Raw genomic sequence first — 15,988 nt, 5'->3', positions numbered from 1 at the left:
TTTTAGTAACGATTAGTCGAGGTCATTGGCTTCTTAGTAGAACTTCATATGTTCATAGTGGGGTTAAAATAATAGACTAAAGTGGTGAACAATACTAAGGTTGGACCTTATTCTCACCAAATTTTCTTACAATTGGCCATTATTTATTTTTTTGCGCTTTACTTGAAAAAAAAAAACTCCTAAAATAAAACACGCACGTATAGAGAGCGAAAAAGCAACTGAAGTAAGAATTCAAAAATCTATAAAACTAGTAGATGGCACTACTGAATAAGGAAATGGTCAATTTTTTGAAAAAAAAAAAAAAAGGAATCCAGTGGTGCCTCTCAGAATTATTTTTCCAGTGTTCCAGTTTTCTCTTCACAGACATGGCGGGACGTTCGTGAGGACGAAGAATGGTATTTGGTGATTTACTTTAGGTCAAAAGCACATATGTATTATATTATGACTCACTTAGAAACTCACAATGTCACGTTTATTATCTTCAGCTAGATGATATTCCTCTTAATAAATATAATTCTCCAATACAGATTAGTTGATAAAATAGTTTATTCGTATGAAAAAATATACTGTTTAAAAAGTAGAAATAAAAATAGGTTAATTAATCCAGGACCTACAGGCTGGGAACCCGTCAGGAACAGTTGGCATGTCTGAATCTTCACCAACTTTAAATACCAGTCCCATTCCGTTTTCAGCATGATAAAGGAGATGACAGTGCATTAGCCAGTAGCCTAGTAAAAAGAAAGAAATAGTAAACAGCAATGTTTCTTGCACGGCTTGATTGACGAAGATTAAACCACATTCATTTTCATGCTTTTGAGATCATATATACAGTTATTGACACTATTACATCGTTGTGTAATTTCAAAAAAGCAGTCTTCTTGGTTTATCATAGTTCAAATTGCAATATATGATATCCAAAAACTACTTGGACAACACTTGAAGAGACAAAGTGTACTAGGTAATGACCGTTGTTTGGAAGCTTTTCCGTAAAACTGCACTGGTGTAATTAACCCTAGACAAAATCAGCACCATCATGGATTTTTTAGAGGTAATCTTGCTTTTCATCACTTTTATGAACAATTTTGTTGTAGTTGCAACGAATTTTTAGGGTTTATGATATATGGTGAGAGCAAGATCGCTTCCTCGTCAAAGAGAACCAGATCGGAAGGTTTTAAATATAAAATTTGTCTTTTCTTCACCATTAAATAAAAACAGAAATGCTTTAACAAGCGAAAATGATGATTATGATGACGGAACTGATTTAAATCCATATGAAGGGCGATGCTGAGCTGGAATATGGTCAGTTGTCATAAATGGCATACAGCGGGTGAGGATGGGCTTTAGTTTGTAGGCCTATATATAGGAGTATTGTCGAATTTTAAAAGTAAAATGTTTTTGCGAACTTCGTTCCTTGAAGTTTACTCATGACATTATTGTGATTGAGTTATCTAAGGTTTTAGGTAACTCTTAAAAGCAATTTAATTTTTTTTTTTTTTTTTTAACTCACAAAGACGAAATTTCAGTCTGAAAATACGCAGCGAACCGTATCGGTAAATTAAGGTCTTTACAAAACGTCTAGTTTGTAAATACAAAGGTTACTGATACGAAATTGTTTGAAGCAGCAGAAAATAGGCTGTCAGAAATAAAAATACAGCCCAAACTAGGATTCACACAGGAACTGGTGGATCCAGGGGGTACCACACTCCCAAACTTTTTTCTGGCGTCTTTTCCTGTTTTTTTCTGTTTTTCACTCTTTTTTAAATAAACTTGTCAATTTTGTCAATCATTGGCGCCCTTGTCACATTGCCTCTCCCCCACCAGATATTTGCTCTAGATCGCACTTCTTTTCTTTATATGTTTTTACAATTTTTCTAAAGGTATGGCAATTATGGTTTTCTAATCAGGGTTGCTGCTACCGCAGCAACCTAATAAACATAACCTTTAAGAGATAACTTCAAACTTAATAAATTGCGCATATTTAGTAGCAGAATAAAAAGCAAGTTCTGTGACTTATCAATTTTATAGCTCTATTTTTTTTTAGCTATGATTACGGTTGACAAGCATTGCTTTTTATTTAAAAGTAATTGCCACAAATAAAGTACGATTTTCCAAAGGTAGTATTTGACACTATCATTTAAACAGCAAAAAATTTAAAGTAGAGCCTACATATAAACAAGAAATTTTTATATCCTAGAACGGTACAATTTAACTTCAGTTAAAATTTATTACTTATTTGAATAGATTTTTTTTCTTCAAATTTCTAGCCAAAATTAGATTAAACAGTAAGCATTTAATACTATTCAGCATTACACAAAAAAGAGTCCAATATTAATCGATTGAAAATTCCAAGATAGCCAATTGGCTCAAAATTAAATAAAAAGGATCTGGAAAAGGCAGTGGTGGATCATACTTTACATTGAGCTTTCTAGTGAGTTCGAGCATTGAGTTCAGGTCACGCACCTGTCTGTGAGCAAGAATATACTTCCAAATTAAAAACTTGAGAATGTAAAAGATGCTACCGTTAATGGATATAACTGCACTGCGGCAAAGATCAGAAAAAACGTGGTTTTTGTCAAAGCAGCTATTTACCTGGATTATCTGCGTAAAAACGAGCAATGACGTATCCCCCTGCTGGCACTGAAATCGTGTCTTTGATCGGTGCACCACTCAATTTCCTCTGTATTAATCCTTGGGCGTCAAGAGCCATAACCTCCTCCAATGTTGTGCTTGTATTTAGTCTCTCCATTGCAACCACACGAAAAGAATATCCATGTAAATGAAAGGGATGGCTTGATTCAAACATCTGGGCTAACATAAAGAAAACAATATTTATTTTTGCTGCTTAATAGGCCTACAGATAGGACAGGCAAACAAAACTCGTTTTTTGAATAAGTAAATTAAAATGATGAAATGAAAAAAATGTTAGAAAGGGGAGGATTTTGTAAAAGGTGATTAATACGCTAATTAAAAGTAGATAACTTTATCTTTTTAAGCGGAAAGGTGTTATTTTGATTTTTATGTATTATTTTATTTTGGTATGTGCTATAAAGGGGTATTTTTTTTATCACGCTTTTAATGGTACTTTGTGAGGCTGGGGTTCATTTAGTATTTTCTATTAATTTTATTTACTTTTTGTTTAACCATGCCAAATGAAGCTTTTGTTTTGAATAAATATATCTATCAATGTTCAAGCAGCCTATTTAAATTAGTTCGTACAAGATAATGTTTGTGATCTTACATGTATAGATAGAAAATCCAAAAGGAGAAAAATCAATATGCCTGACCTTTCGAAATTCAAGTTTTTCCCACCTTCTCTCAAATACTACAAAAACTCACATTTTTCATGTAACAAAGTCGTTCCAATCTCCTCTCCCTCCCCTTCTTTCTCTCTGCCCATCCGTTGGTAGAGACAGTCTACTGGCACTACTGCACAGTATATTGAGAGATTGACTACTTGAGAAACAAAATCTTCCTCTTGCGTTTGCTATATATGATTCACAGAAAAAAAAAGAAAACAACAAAAACACAACAGAGTGAGCTCATATTGCAATATGATAGGCACCAACACTGTGTCTTTAATAGCTATTAAATAAAATAGCTATTAAAACAAGTTTCTTTTTAACTGAATATAAGGAGCGACATTAAAACTTAAAACGAACAGCAATTATTCTGTATATGAAAGGGGCTGTCCCCTCCTCAACGCCTCGCTCTTTACGCTAAAGTTTTGTATTGTTTTAAAAAATAGAGTTGTGAGAAAGAGTCAAACTTTAGCATAAAGAGTGAGGCGTTGAGGAGGCGATAGCCCCCTTCATATACAGAACAATTTCTGTTCGTTTTAAGTTTTAATGCCGCTCCTTACTTTCAGTTAAAAAACTTGTTTTTTTATTTCACCGTACACCGTACATGAATAATTAAAACAAAATTTCCATTTTAATTTTGCTAATTTTGGTTAAATGGCTTTCTCGAAAGTTGTTTAATTTTATTTACGAACATTTTTATTAGTAATAAATATACGTAACTTACGAATTAACTTACGTAACGAACTTCTATATTCATATATTTTTAATACGTATATTAGGAGGTTCGCTCCCTAGTCAATATCTCGCTCTTTGCGCTAAAGTTAGAATTTTGTTTCAATTCTTAAAAAATTACCCCTTAAAAACAAAGGCCGTTAACTAGAATAAATAGCTCTTATGAAAGTATTAAAAAAATTTAGCGTAAAGAGCGAGGTATTGACTAGGGGGAGAACCCAATCATATACTAACAATTTCTGTTCGTTTTAATTTTTGATTTTACTCCTTACTTTCAGTTGAAAGACTTTTTTCTATTTAATTTCTGATCGTTTTTTAAATAATGCTGGGAAATCCGGCACCTCCTTCATAGCAATGTCCCTCCTCCATAAAAACTTACTCTATGGAAAGATCCTCCCATGTAACCCCCGACCCCCCCCCTACGAGAAAAAATCCGCCCTGAAAACGTCTGTATACTTCCAAATAACCAATACTATATGTAAACATTGGGCAAAGTTCATAACTTGCCGCCCTTCTTCCGGGGCATGTGGGGGATTCAGTCATCCTCAAAGACATAGTTGTTATATTGTTCGACCATGCTGAACAAAATGGCTATCTAAAAATTTTGATCGGGTGACTTTGGGAAAAAATGAGCGTGGGAGGGAACCTAGTTTCCTTCCATTTTTTTGGGTCACTTAACAAGGGCACCAGAACTTTTAATTTCCGTTTGAATGAACCCTCCCGCGATATCCTAGGACCACTGGGTAGATATGATCACCCCTGGAAAAAAAAATAAATAAACACGCATGCGTGATCTTTCTCTTTGTAAAATATACAAAATTCCACATTTTTGCAGATAGGAGCTTGAAACTTCTACAGTAGGGTTCTCTGATACGCTGAATCTGATGGTGTGATTTTGATTAAGGTGCTATGACTTTTAGGGGATGTTTCCCCCTTTTTTCAAAAATCAGGCAATTTTTCTCAGGCGCGTAACTTTTGATGAGTAGGACTAAACTTGATGAAACTTGCATACCTAAAATCAGTATAAGAATCCGATTCTTTTGATGAATCTGTTGGTATCAAAATTCCGTTTTTTAGAGTTTCGGTTACTAATGAGCCGGGTCGCTCCTTACTTACAGTTCGTTACCACGAACTGTTTGAAATACCAATCATAATGGGATTTTTTAATGGGAGATAGATTTTGGTTTTCGGCCACTAATTTGAATTTTTTCATTGAAGGGGGTCCTTCTAATCAATATGATGATCCCCATCCCCTTCTGTTTCTCTGTTGTAATAGATTAATAGCTTGTCACTTGGGCATGCTGAATTCTGTCAGATCCTCTACAGCAGCGGTCGGGGAACTTTTTTAATCATTACCCCAAAATATTTTTATGTAAGTTGATATCACCCCATGGCGAAGAGCAAAAAAAACGGAATTGCCTATTTTTAGCACCTTTCATATTTTAGCCCCTCATGATAATTTTGAAAAGAAAACAATAGCTAAAAATTAAATTTTAACATAATTTATCATCATAAACATTTGCGAGAATATTTTGTTGGTCAATCATAAAAATTTTGACTTCAGTTTTGAGAGTCCATACTCGATTTAGTATATTTCCGCGAGAGAGCCACCTTACTACTGTATAATAAAGTAGGTCCGTATATTCAGCTTCACCGTCCTGACATAACTCACGAAATGCCGCGTGTTTAGTGCATGTCCCTTGAAAAAATTTGCAATCTTGATGATATCATGGATGACGGCTTTCAGGGTAGGTTCTAAATATTTGACCATAAGGGCCTGGCGATGTATCATAAAGTGAGTAGCTTCAACATTTGGGTTATTTTTTTATGAAAGCTGAAAAACTATTTATATGACCCAGCATAGCTGAAGCTCCATCCAAAGATACAGAAATACAGTTTTCCCAGTTTAAACTTTTCGCATTGAAGTGTTTATTTACTTTATTTTACACATCAATTCCATGGGAAATCAACTCGAGAGGAGAACAAAAACCATAAATTTTCTTCAAAATTATCTGCACCTTTGTAGCGAACATATACTATTAGCTGTGAATTTCTACGAAAATCAGTTGTCTCATCAAGTTGAATAACAAAATATTTAGCCTGTTTTAATGCGAAAATAACCTGTTCCTTCACATTTTCTTTAATACAGAAATTCGTTCTTTTACATTTCTCACAAACAAGGACACTGAATTAAGTTTCTTCGCTTCTTTTTGACCAAATATAATCTCTACCATTTTTACAGCAGCTTTTTTTAACCAAATCTTCACCGAAAGTGTATGCTTTCTTACTTCGAGCAATCAACCAGGCTACTTCACAGCTAGCCCTTGATGCTGAACGCTGTTCAAATGTACCAAACAAGTTTTTATTCAATCTTTGTCTTTTAACAGATATTTCCAAATTTGCGAAGTATTTTTGCGGTTTTGAAGAAAGGTGTGAATGCAAATTATCTAAATATTTCTTCAACTAACTTTTTTTTAAAGATTCTGAAGTCCGTATCTTCATATATACAACACACTGTGGTTTCATTGTGCCGATGTCTTCTATTTGCGTAAAACCGTAATTACGGAATTCGTCTTGGTATGTTCTTTTTCTATTTGCTGCCATATGAAGGGAGACAGAAAATAATAATTAAAATACTTGAATTAAATTTTCAAATTGAGGCTAACCTTTCTTGATACATTGATGATTAATGATAAAATGGTGTCTTGTCAGCAACTAACTAGAAAAACTGACTCTCAGACTCGTCAATGTATTTGTATCTTGACGGCACCGCACACCGCACGGACTGAGCCGGTAGCCGGGGCTGTACTTTATTGCGCAAAGATTTAACTCGAGAACACTCTAGTGGTGGGAAGTGAGATGGCGTGGCCTGCATATGTCGCTAAATTGTTTAAGTTGAAAAAAATACTAACAAGTTTATAAAATAGCAAGTCAAAATGTATACTTTTTACTCACAAAAAGTTTCATTTTTACCCCCAAAAATTTTATTTTTACCCCATTTGGGGTAATTTAGCCCGGTTCCCCAGCCGCTGCTCTACAGTAAAATAAACTAACCTTACTTAGGTTCTGGGTCAAGATACAGACAATGGCGAACTCTAAGAATTATAGGAAAAAAACATTGCTTAAAGAGAAAAAAAGAAATGAAGGGAGTCTTTTCTCTTTCTCTCTCGCTATCTCACTATCTCTCTTTCCCCACCCCCGTCTCTCTTCTCTCTCATTATTTCCTGCAACGGTCGCATTGGATGGTGATTGTTTCTAGACCAAAGGTGGATCTAGAGCAATTTTTTTTTGGGGGGGGGGAGGGGGTGGTGGTGGTGGGGGGTTATACGACAAAGGCACCGATAATAGACAAATTGACAAATTTCTTAAAAAAGAGAGTTTAAAACAGAAAAAACACTGAATCAGGGCACCAGGAAAAATCTTTGGGGGGGGTCTCCTGAACCCCTGGATGTACCAGTTTCCTCAACTGGGCCATTTTCGGACTTCAAACTACTAATCTTTTTCAAAACATTGAATTGTATTTTGTTCATGTTGACTAAAAGATCTGGAGTGTGACTATTGAACCACCTGTTATAGGAAGCCACTCGCTGTAGCGAGTGAATATATAAATGAACTTGAATGGGTGTTTTTTTAACCTTAATTTTTAATTTTAAATTTAATTCTAAATTTTATTCACCCGTACGGAAAGGGTCTTGTATATGGGTCTACAGTTCAATTTAGCCCATTCTCTCAAATACCAGGGATATGTTTTTAAATAAAATAATGAGTGTAACAAAGATGTCCAAACAGAGGCGTCATGAAAAATCATCTTAAAAATAAATATCGATCATGTTTCTGGGTAAAGTATGGCAAAAGGGCGCTATAAATTTAAGAAATTGTGGTGACGCTTTCTACTTAAGTCAATTTGGGAGTTTAATAAAAACATTAAGACGCAAAATACAAAAGTTTAGAAATACCACTTTTTATTAAGATAAGGAACATATCCTGGTAGGCGTATGCTTAAAAGGAAACTAAAAAATCACCACTTCCTAGCTATGTGTCTCAGTGGGTCCCGATGAGGTGTGGTCAACGAAATATATGAAAGATATATTTTATGGGAACGGGCGGCCTGATACTAACTTTATTCCGGACTGACCTCTGGTACGTTGATTTTGAAAAACGTTGATTATTGTAAGTGTCCAAGTATCTCATTGTATTATATATTATTGCAGATTTCTGATACTTGTTGTCTCCCTGTGACCACCAGTCCCAGCGGAATATATATCTATTATCAAACCCTGTACTAGTGTAGGTTAACTAAATAAAAAAATTGTATTATAGCCAACCTCTCTACAGTCTACATTTAGTCCCTCAAAAATACCCAGCTGGTACGTCTCATTAGTCTGGCCATAGCCTAAGGCATGCTACCAAAGTTTAATTACCTTAGGGCCATAGCTTATCTCCTCTATAAAGGGAGAAAAAAAGGCATCAACTACAAATTCACCTTAAATACCATAAAACACTTTACCACAAAATATGCACCTCTTTGCAAAAAGTGGAAAACTCCGATTAAAGATTTCTAAATAAGGATACAGCCTTGCTTTCAACAAAGCTCATTTTAATGCTCCACAAGCCTAAACGCTAAGAATTGCAGTTTCAATTATTGCATCCCGTAGGTGGGTGTTTCTCACTTTTTCACTAGTTTTTCAAAAGAAATGATCCAGGGAATGTCCGAAATTAAAAACTTTTACCCTTTCATTGTGATCCCCGATATACCCTTTTGTGATAAAATGAATTTTCTTGTGGAGGCTGGTTCAAAGTGAAGGAAGGAAAAAAGAGATGACCGCTATGAATTAAGCGCATAGGTCTAAATGCCACCAAAATAGGCTACAAGGAATTACCTTAAGCATTTTTTATATTATCCTATGGCATCACCGTGGATCGATCTCTCCTCGGTTATAAGGGGCCTGAGATTTAATTCTAACTGCAGTAAGGTTGGGCAACAGGCTTCCTACCTAGATAATTTCGCAGACCACACTGTCTTTCCATGATGATAAATAAAAGTTCAAATAGGGAAAAAATCTTTTTAATAGACAGTGGTAAATTTCACAAACAGTGATAAACTTCACAAAAATACTAGACATGTCAGTCATATATGCAGTGACCGTCATCAGTAGTAAAACTGTTTTACTACTGGTGACGATCACAGTGACCGTCATAAGAAACAGAAAAACTATCTAGCATATGTTCTTTTGAGGACCGGAAAAAAATTTTTTGTCTTTTTTCCAAGAAGCGCCGTTATCTGTAAACGCTGTACAATACTGTTGTTCTCCAACACATCCTTTACATTGTATCCTTCTGGAAAATTGCTACACACGGTAATCAACGAAAAATTCACTCCACGTTCTTCCGTTTCGCTGAATACCTACTAATATATCCGATTTGGATACGCAATTCAAAGCTCATCAATAGTCTTCACATAGCAGATCGTACTATAGCTGTTACTAAACTCATAGAAAAACACGACCAAAAGGCTTCAAGACATACTTGAAACCAATTCCTTCTATACTAGTTACATTCTCATAGTTGTATAGTGCTCTTTTGCTTTATTTTATTTTTTTTGTAGTGCTCTGTCATTTACTTTTGTATGAAGACGGGTTTTCAACAAATAATAATTTCCTCACTCTCTCCCCTTCGAAAAATACATGCCTAAGAAACGCCAAAATTTTGGCTTGATCTACAGCCTTGAGACAAAACAGGGCATGCTTTACAACAAACGTATACACAAAACATGTAAAATGTGTCGCCTTTTAATGAAAGCTACTGACTCTATGCGATCTCTCAAACTTTATCCAATACCCGCTTGCCTTTAGGTATAAGAAAGATGAAAAACGAAAAGATGTACTCTTCCTGATTATCAGAAATCAACTGAGAGAGAAAAATGTAAAGTCAGCTAGAGAAAATGACAGAGCACTACAAAAAAAAATTAAATAAAGCAAAAGAACACTATACAACTTTGAGAATGTAACTTTTCAATAAAGTTTGAGAGATGAGATTGATTGTTTGTGAACTTTATCAATGTTATTGCGGCTTTTTTTTATTGTTTATGCCATGCTAGTCATTTTTCCGAAAACGACTCCCACATAAAAGAGCATAACTTTTCCTGTCGACTTGGAGCATATCTCCAATATTTCTATTGCTCTCGGACAGAGTTACACCACTGTCACGGTGACTCACTAGTATAATATGCTATTTATTTTGTGCTTATTTAGTACAAATATCTTGTTCGGTCAGCTCAATACGCATGTATATCGAAGTCTAGCTGACTTCACCCAACATCTTTTACTTCACTTCCGTCTGGCTATATTTTCAACTTGTACCCTTTTTTTCCTTTTTTTGGATTATTTACTTCAGTGAAGCCTAACGTTTTTTTAAAGAATTTTTCAGCCTTTTCAGTGCACTTTGTCTTTTCTGAGCCTCTATTTATATGTTTCCTGTTTTATTCGCTAGATTTTCAAATTGATCAAATTCTTCCATCCAAAAGCGTTTCTTAGCTTTCTTAACTTTCTCAGATCGCTGATGTGTTTTTTTTACTTTACGGAACATCTTTGCCTTAAATGCGAACTAATTTAATGCGTTTAGTTTTGTAATTAATCTTTACCTTTTTAAATCAAATAACAATTTAACAGCTACAAGCTTGCACACATGGCTCCTAATGTACACGCTTGCCAAAATTCCCATTGTTATTAATTTTTAATTCCTACAAAAAAACTAATTTGTTTTCCTCGAAGATTTTGAACTAGTTCCAACTATGTATATTGTTTTTATAGAATTTACAAGGCTAAGATCCATATTATATATACATATTATATATATCAGTTCTCATTCAGCATCCGCCAGTGAAGGTCGCATATATTTTGTAAAGGATTAAAGAGTGACACAATTTTGTAAAGGATTAAATCTTACGCAATTACCTGAATGCACTCAAATATCGGAGATTGGATTTTTTGACTGGATTGTTATTACTCGGTGACGTCACTGATTAGTTATTGTTACAATGCAAGCGGATAGAGGTGATTCGACAATGAACAGTCAGTTTCTACAAGAGATAAACTTTAAGCTGGATTTGCTGCCGGAATTGACATCAAAAATGGACGCTCTCCCGAAACTTGTGGAAAGTGTAACTTCTGTCGAGGCACAGTTAGCACAAGTGAATGTTCAGCTAAAATCGAACGCAGAAGCTAACGAGAAACTGAAGAGTGAATTGATACTGGTTAGCCAAAATTTACAGTCAGCCACACTTAGAGCTTACCGTTTAGAGGATGAGTTGCGGCACAGCAATGTTATAATCTACAACTTTGAGGCGGCGGATCCGAGAAGGTATACCCTTAATGAAGAGATTATGAAGGTTTTGAACGACGTAATTCCCAATTTGCACCTCACCCGCAGTAATGTAAGAGACTCTTTCCGATTGAAGGCGGGTCCTATTGTGCTAAAGCTGAATTCGATGGATGTAAGAAATATGATCTTAAGGGGAAATCCACTTCTACGAGAATATGGACTTTCTGCTGTACCTGATTATAGCCCCGCCCAGCCTGAAGCTAGAAAGCACCTCAGAGTAGAAATGAATAAAGCTCTTTCTGAAGGTCATTCTGCTTATCTCAGGGATGTCAGACTCTTATGTGAACGATGTTATGTTTAAATATGATGAGCTATCGAATAAGGTTATAAAGGAGACTCCGCACACCACGCAAAAAGTACAAAAGGCAAGAGCACCTACTGCAGGCGCCATTAATAAGGGCAGCGAAGTTGATATTCAAGGAAATGCGGAAGACAATTCGAGTAGCGATGCAACAATGTCGGATAGCGATGCGGAAACAGTAGTTGAAGTTGATGTGAATAACCCCGCACCTACTGGCAGTAAAACCTACCATAAAGACACTATTTTAGCGAGGTCTCCATTAAAGGGTAATGATAAGAAGACGCGAAAATTATCGGAAGTTATTAGTCCTGAAGAACAATCAAGGGGAAAGAGTAGGAATGTTTCCAGGCTGGCCCAATAGAGTTGGTCGGTACGTGTCGAGGGGCCCCCGTGGATGTACCCCCTATAGTAACAGATATCGTGACTATTACCGCATTACTCCGGAATATTCAGATTTTGATACAGCTAATACCGAAGAGCGACAGGTACGCAGTGACTAGGAAAAACCCGGCCATATACATCGAATAAGTTTAGTAACCTGGAACGTACAAGGTGTGAAAAATAAAGTGAAACAGATTAGTGAAGATTTAAAGTCAATCGATATTATAGGGTTAGTTGAAACATGGCATAGCGCAAGTGACCCTCCGATATTCGACGGTTTTAGCGTTGAGCATGTTGCACGAAAGCCAGCTGGAAACATGCGCTGCTATGGAGGGATAACCGTGTTACTAAGTAAAGTTCGTTTCTGTTGTTATCATAGAATTGCTAGTAATTCAGAGAACATTGTTTGGGTACGATTGGAGTTAGTGAGAAACAAATGGATGACTTTAGGATCTGTGTATATAGCGCCTCAGAATAGTTCCTATAATAGAGAGGAAACATAGGATGTGTTAGCTGAAGAGTTAAGTAGACTAAGAAGGGATTTTACAGAGGAAATTTTTGTTGTTATGGGGGATTTTAACGCTTATACGGGTGCTGTATTAGAAATGGAGAGTGTTTCGTTCCGAGAAGTGCCTGACTTGGTTCCATGTGAGTATGAAATGCCTAGAAGTAGCAGAGATATGGATAGGAGGGTGAATTGTTGGGGGAGAAGGCTCTTGGAGCTCTGCTCGGAGAATGGTCTAATAATTGGGAATGGGAGATTTGGAGCTGATGGGGGAGTAGGGGAGTTTACCCGTATGTCGGGAGCTCGTCCGAGTCTGATAGATTACATGTTGGTTGACAGTGGGCTTGCAGCTCAATCAGTTGATGTTGAGGTACTTCAGTCAGTTGGTTCAGACCACTGGCCAGTTAAGTTAGAGTTGGGTTTAGAGGTTGAAGGTAAGAGGAGCGGTATTGGAAAGAGGTATGAGACAGTCGGTCAAGAGAAGGCTAGAGTTCGAAAACCGTTAAAAAAAGATTGGAATAATAAAGAAATTGATAACATGAATGGGATAATAGCGAGACCGGAAGTAATGGATAGATTAGAGGAGATTAGAAATCTAGATTGCGGTGCTGAGGAAGTCCTTGCCGATTTATGTGAGTTAGTACACCAGTGGTCTAGTAAAGCGATAGAAAGGAAAGTTAAATCAGGAGATAAAGGATATTATGATGAAGAATGTAGAAGGTTAAAGCAGAAGGCAGAAACAGAATTAGAAATGGTTAGGCAGTGCCAGGATGAAGAATTGCGGTTAGAAGCGTTGAATTTTTATAGAGATAAGAATAGGGAATATAAGAAATTGCTGAAGAGGAAAAGTAGGGAATGGGATAGTTTAGAAAGGAAAAAGATGATGGAGAATTTTACACTAGGGAATGTTAAAGAATTTTGGAGTAGAATGAGAAAGGAAAGAGCTAATATTTCAGGTCGAACGCCTTCACTGGAGTCGTGGCCTGGTTATTTTGAGAATTTAGAAGGAGACTTTGAAGGGCTAGAAGAGGATAGTCAGTCGTCATGTTCAGGTGAATGTATTTTCCCGCTGCAGGAGAATGATTATGAATGAGTAGGGGAAGTGACAAGCCAGGAGGTTAGAGATGTAGTTAGTAAGGTAACAGGAGGGTCAGCCCCATGTTCGGATAGGATACCAGCCAGGGTATTTAACACGTTTGTGTCGTTGTTTTTGTCGATATTATTCACAGCATTTATTAGTAGGCCTATTGTCTCTACATGTAAGTGACCAGAATTGTGGAAGACGTCAGTTGTTATACCGCTTTTTAAGAAGGGAGACCCTAGCTGGAATGATAAATATAGGCCCGTAGCTCTAGCACCAGTTTTTAGTAAAGTGTTAGAAAAATTTTTAGATAGGAGGCTAGATAGGTGGTTAGATAAAAATAAGATTATAAATGAAGAGCAAGGAGGATTTAGGAAAGATTATAGTACAACAGATAGGACATTTGTGCTTAGAGCTTTAGTCGATAAGCATGGAAGAGGGAATAGCCGTCTATATGCAGCTTTTTTAGTCCTAAGAAAAGCTTTTGATAATGTTGAGAGGGTGCTTTTAGTAGATATTCCGAGATGTATAGGTTTACCTAGTATTTTTGTGAGGTTAGTTACTAGCATGTATTGCGGAACTAAGGCGGTAGTAAAGGTAATAGATCAGGGTTTTTCTAGAGTATATAGAAACCGTAAAGGGGTAAAACAAGGTAGTGCTCTTTCCCCCGTTTGTTTTCTATTTTTATAAATGATTTAGTTCAGTTTTTGGAAAGAAGGTGGGCTCCGACAGTGGGTCTTGGTTCAAAATTATTTTCAGTTTTGCTTTTCGCTGATGATTGCGTACTTGTAGCTAAGACTGCCCATGAATTACAGATTTTGTTAGATCTTGTTGCCGATTACTTAGATCTGAAGAAGCTCCAGCTTAAATTTAAGAAGGCAGAAATAGTTATTCTTGGTAAAATAAACGATGAAGAATGTAATTATCAGTTTATGTTTAATGGAGAGGAAATAAAGATAGTTGAGAATTCAAAATATTTAGGTTTTGTATTTAAAAATAATGGTATTTGGTATGCGCACATTAAAGAGTCAGTAAAAAGGGGGAAAGCGGCTATATCGACGGTTTTTAGGAATGGTACAGTTATGGGTATTAAAAGTCTAGGAATGCATAAGAGAATAATTTTATCGAAGATTATGCCAGTTATTCATTATGGTGGGGAATTTTGGAGGATGGAAGCGGCAGAAAAGCTGGAGACCCTTCAGGTAACTTATTACAAAAGGCTTTTCGGCCTCCATAGGACTACGCATACCCAGTTTTTGAAAGGGGAGCTAGGGCTTTTTTCGCTCCGTAAACATAGGCTGGTTCAGGTAGTTAGATTTTGGATGAAGATAGTGCAGGCACCCCGAGGTAAACTTATTAGAGAGGCCTATGAAGAGCTACTTGCTTCAGGGCGTAAGAGGTCGTGGCCGTTTAGGGTTAAATCCTTATTAGACAGATTAGGATTGTCATAAATATGGAATGATGGTAGAGGTCCCGCCATTAGTCAGATTGATATAATAGGAATAGTTAAACAAAGATTAGAAGATCAGGATATACAGACATGGGGGAATGCAAGTGAAAGATCCGAGACGTTAAGCGTTTATAAGGATGTTAAAAAGGTGTTTGGCCAGGAGATTTACTTTAAATTTAATTTGCCAAGTAAGTATTTGTCATATTGGTTGCAGCTGCGGGCCAACTGTTTGCCTTTAAGATGGAGGAGTAAAGTATTTGAGAGAGGTAAGGGGTTCCCAGCGTCTAGGTCCACGTGTCCCATTTGTAATATTGAAGAGGAAAATCTGGACCATTTTCTGTGCCAGTGCCAGGGGCTTACTGATTTGAGGGAGGGTATTTTGGGGAAAAGTAATTTTTCACTTCGGGGCGTGTTGTCTCAGACGGTACCTAGTCCCATGTGTAGATTATGTAGATTTGTTGATCAGGCACTAAAGATACGAAAGGAACTATTGTGAAGAAGATTTGTTATGGTTTGGAATAAAAATGCTGAAGGGAGTTTTACTTTTGTTTTCCTGATATATTTGATGTATAGTGTATATGGCCCTGTAGAAAGGCTTTTGAATACAGGATTATTATTATTATTATTATTATTAATATCAATATTATTATTATTATTATTATTATTATTATTATTATTATGTGTGTGACATTGTGTGTAATTGAGTGAGTTAGTTTTATAGTATTATGTGTGCTTTTGTGTTGCAATTGTTATGTTATTTTATTTTTATTTGCTATGGGCTATGTTTAGTTATTGTTATATATGTTATTATCATGTGTTTTGACTTTGTATGCAACTGTGTTTGTTTTTGCCATGGCCC

General features: G+C 36.2%; 1 protein-coding gene across 1 annotated transcript in view; it reads right to left on the bottom strand.

The window, feature by feature from the left end:
• Positions 1-534: 534 nt before the first annotated feature.
• Positions 535-15,988, bottom strand: part of LOC148940850 (multicopper oxidase 3-like) — a 125,738-nt gene continuing 110,284 nt past the window's right edge. Inside the window, exons 10-11 of the mRNA XM_089105696.1 lie at positions 2,590-2,808; positions 535-728 (exon numbers count right to left, since the gene is read on the bottom strand). Of these exons, the coding sequence (XP_088961822.1) occupies positions 595-728; positions 2,590-2,808 (353 nt within the window). The 3' untranslated portion in view covers positions 535-594. The remainder of the gene's footprint in view (positions 729-2,589; positions 2,809-15,988) is intronic.

This window comes from Artemia sp. Qi Xiang Cuo, chromosome 19 (genome assembly GCF_049724085.1).
Source record: "Artemia sp. Qi Xiang Cuo chromosome 19, ASM4972408v1, whole genome shotgun sequence".
NCBI lineage: Eukaryota > Metazoa > Arthropoda > Branchiopoda > Anostraca > Artemiidae > Artemia > Artemia sp. Qi Xiang Cuo.
This window is presented reverse-complemented; position numbering and strand designations above follow the sequence as displayed.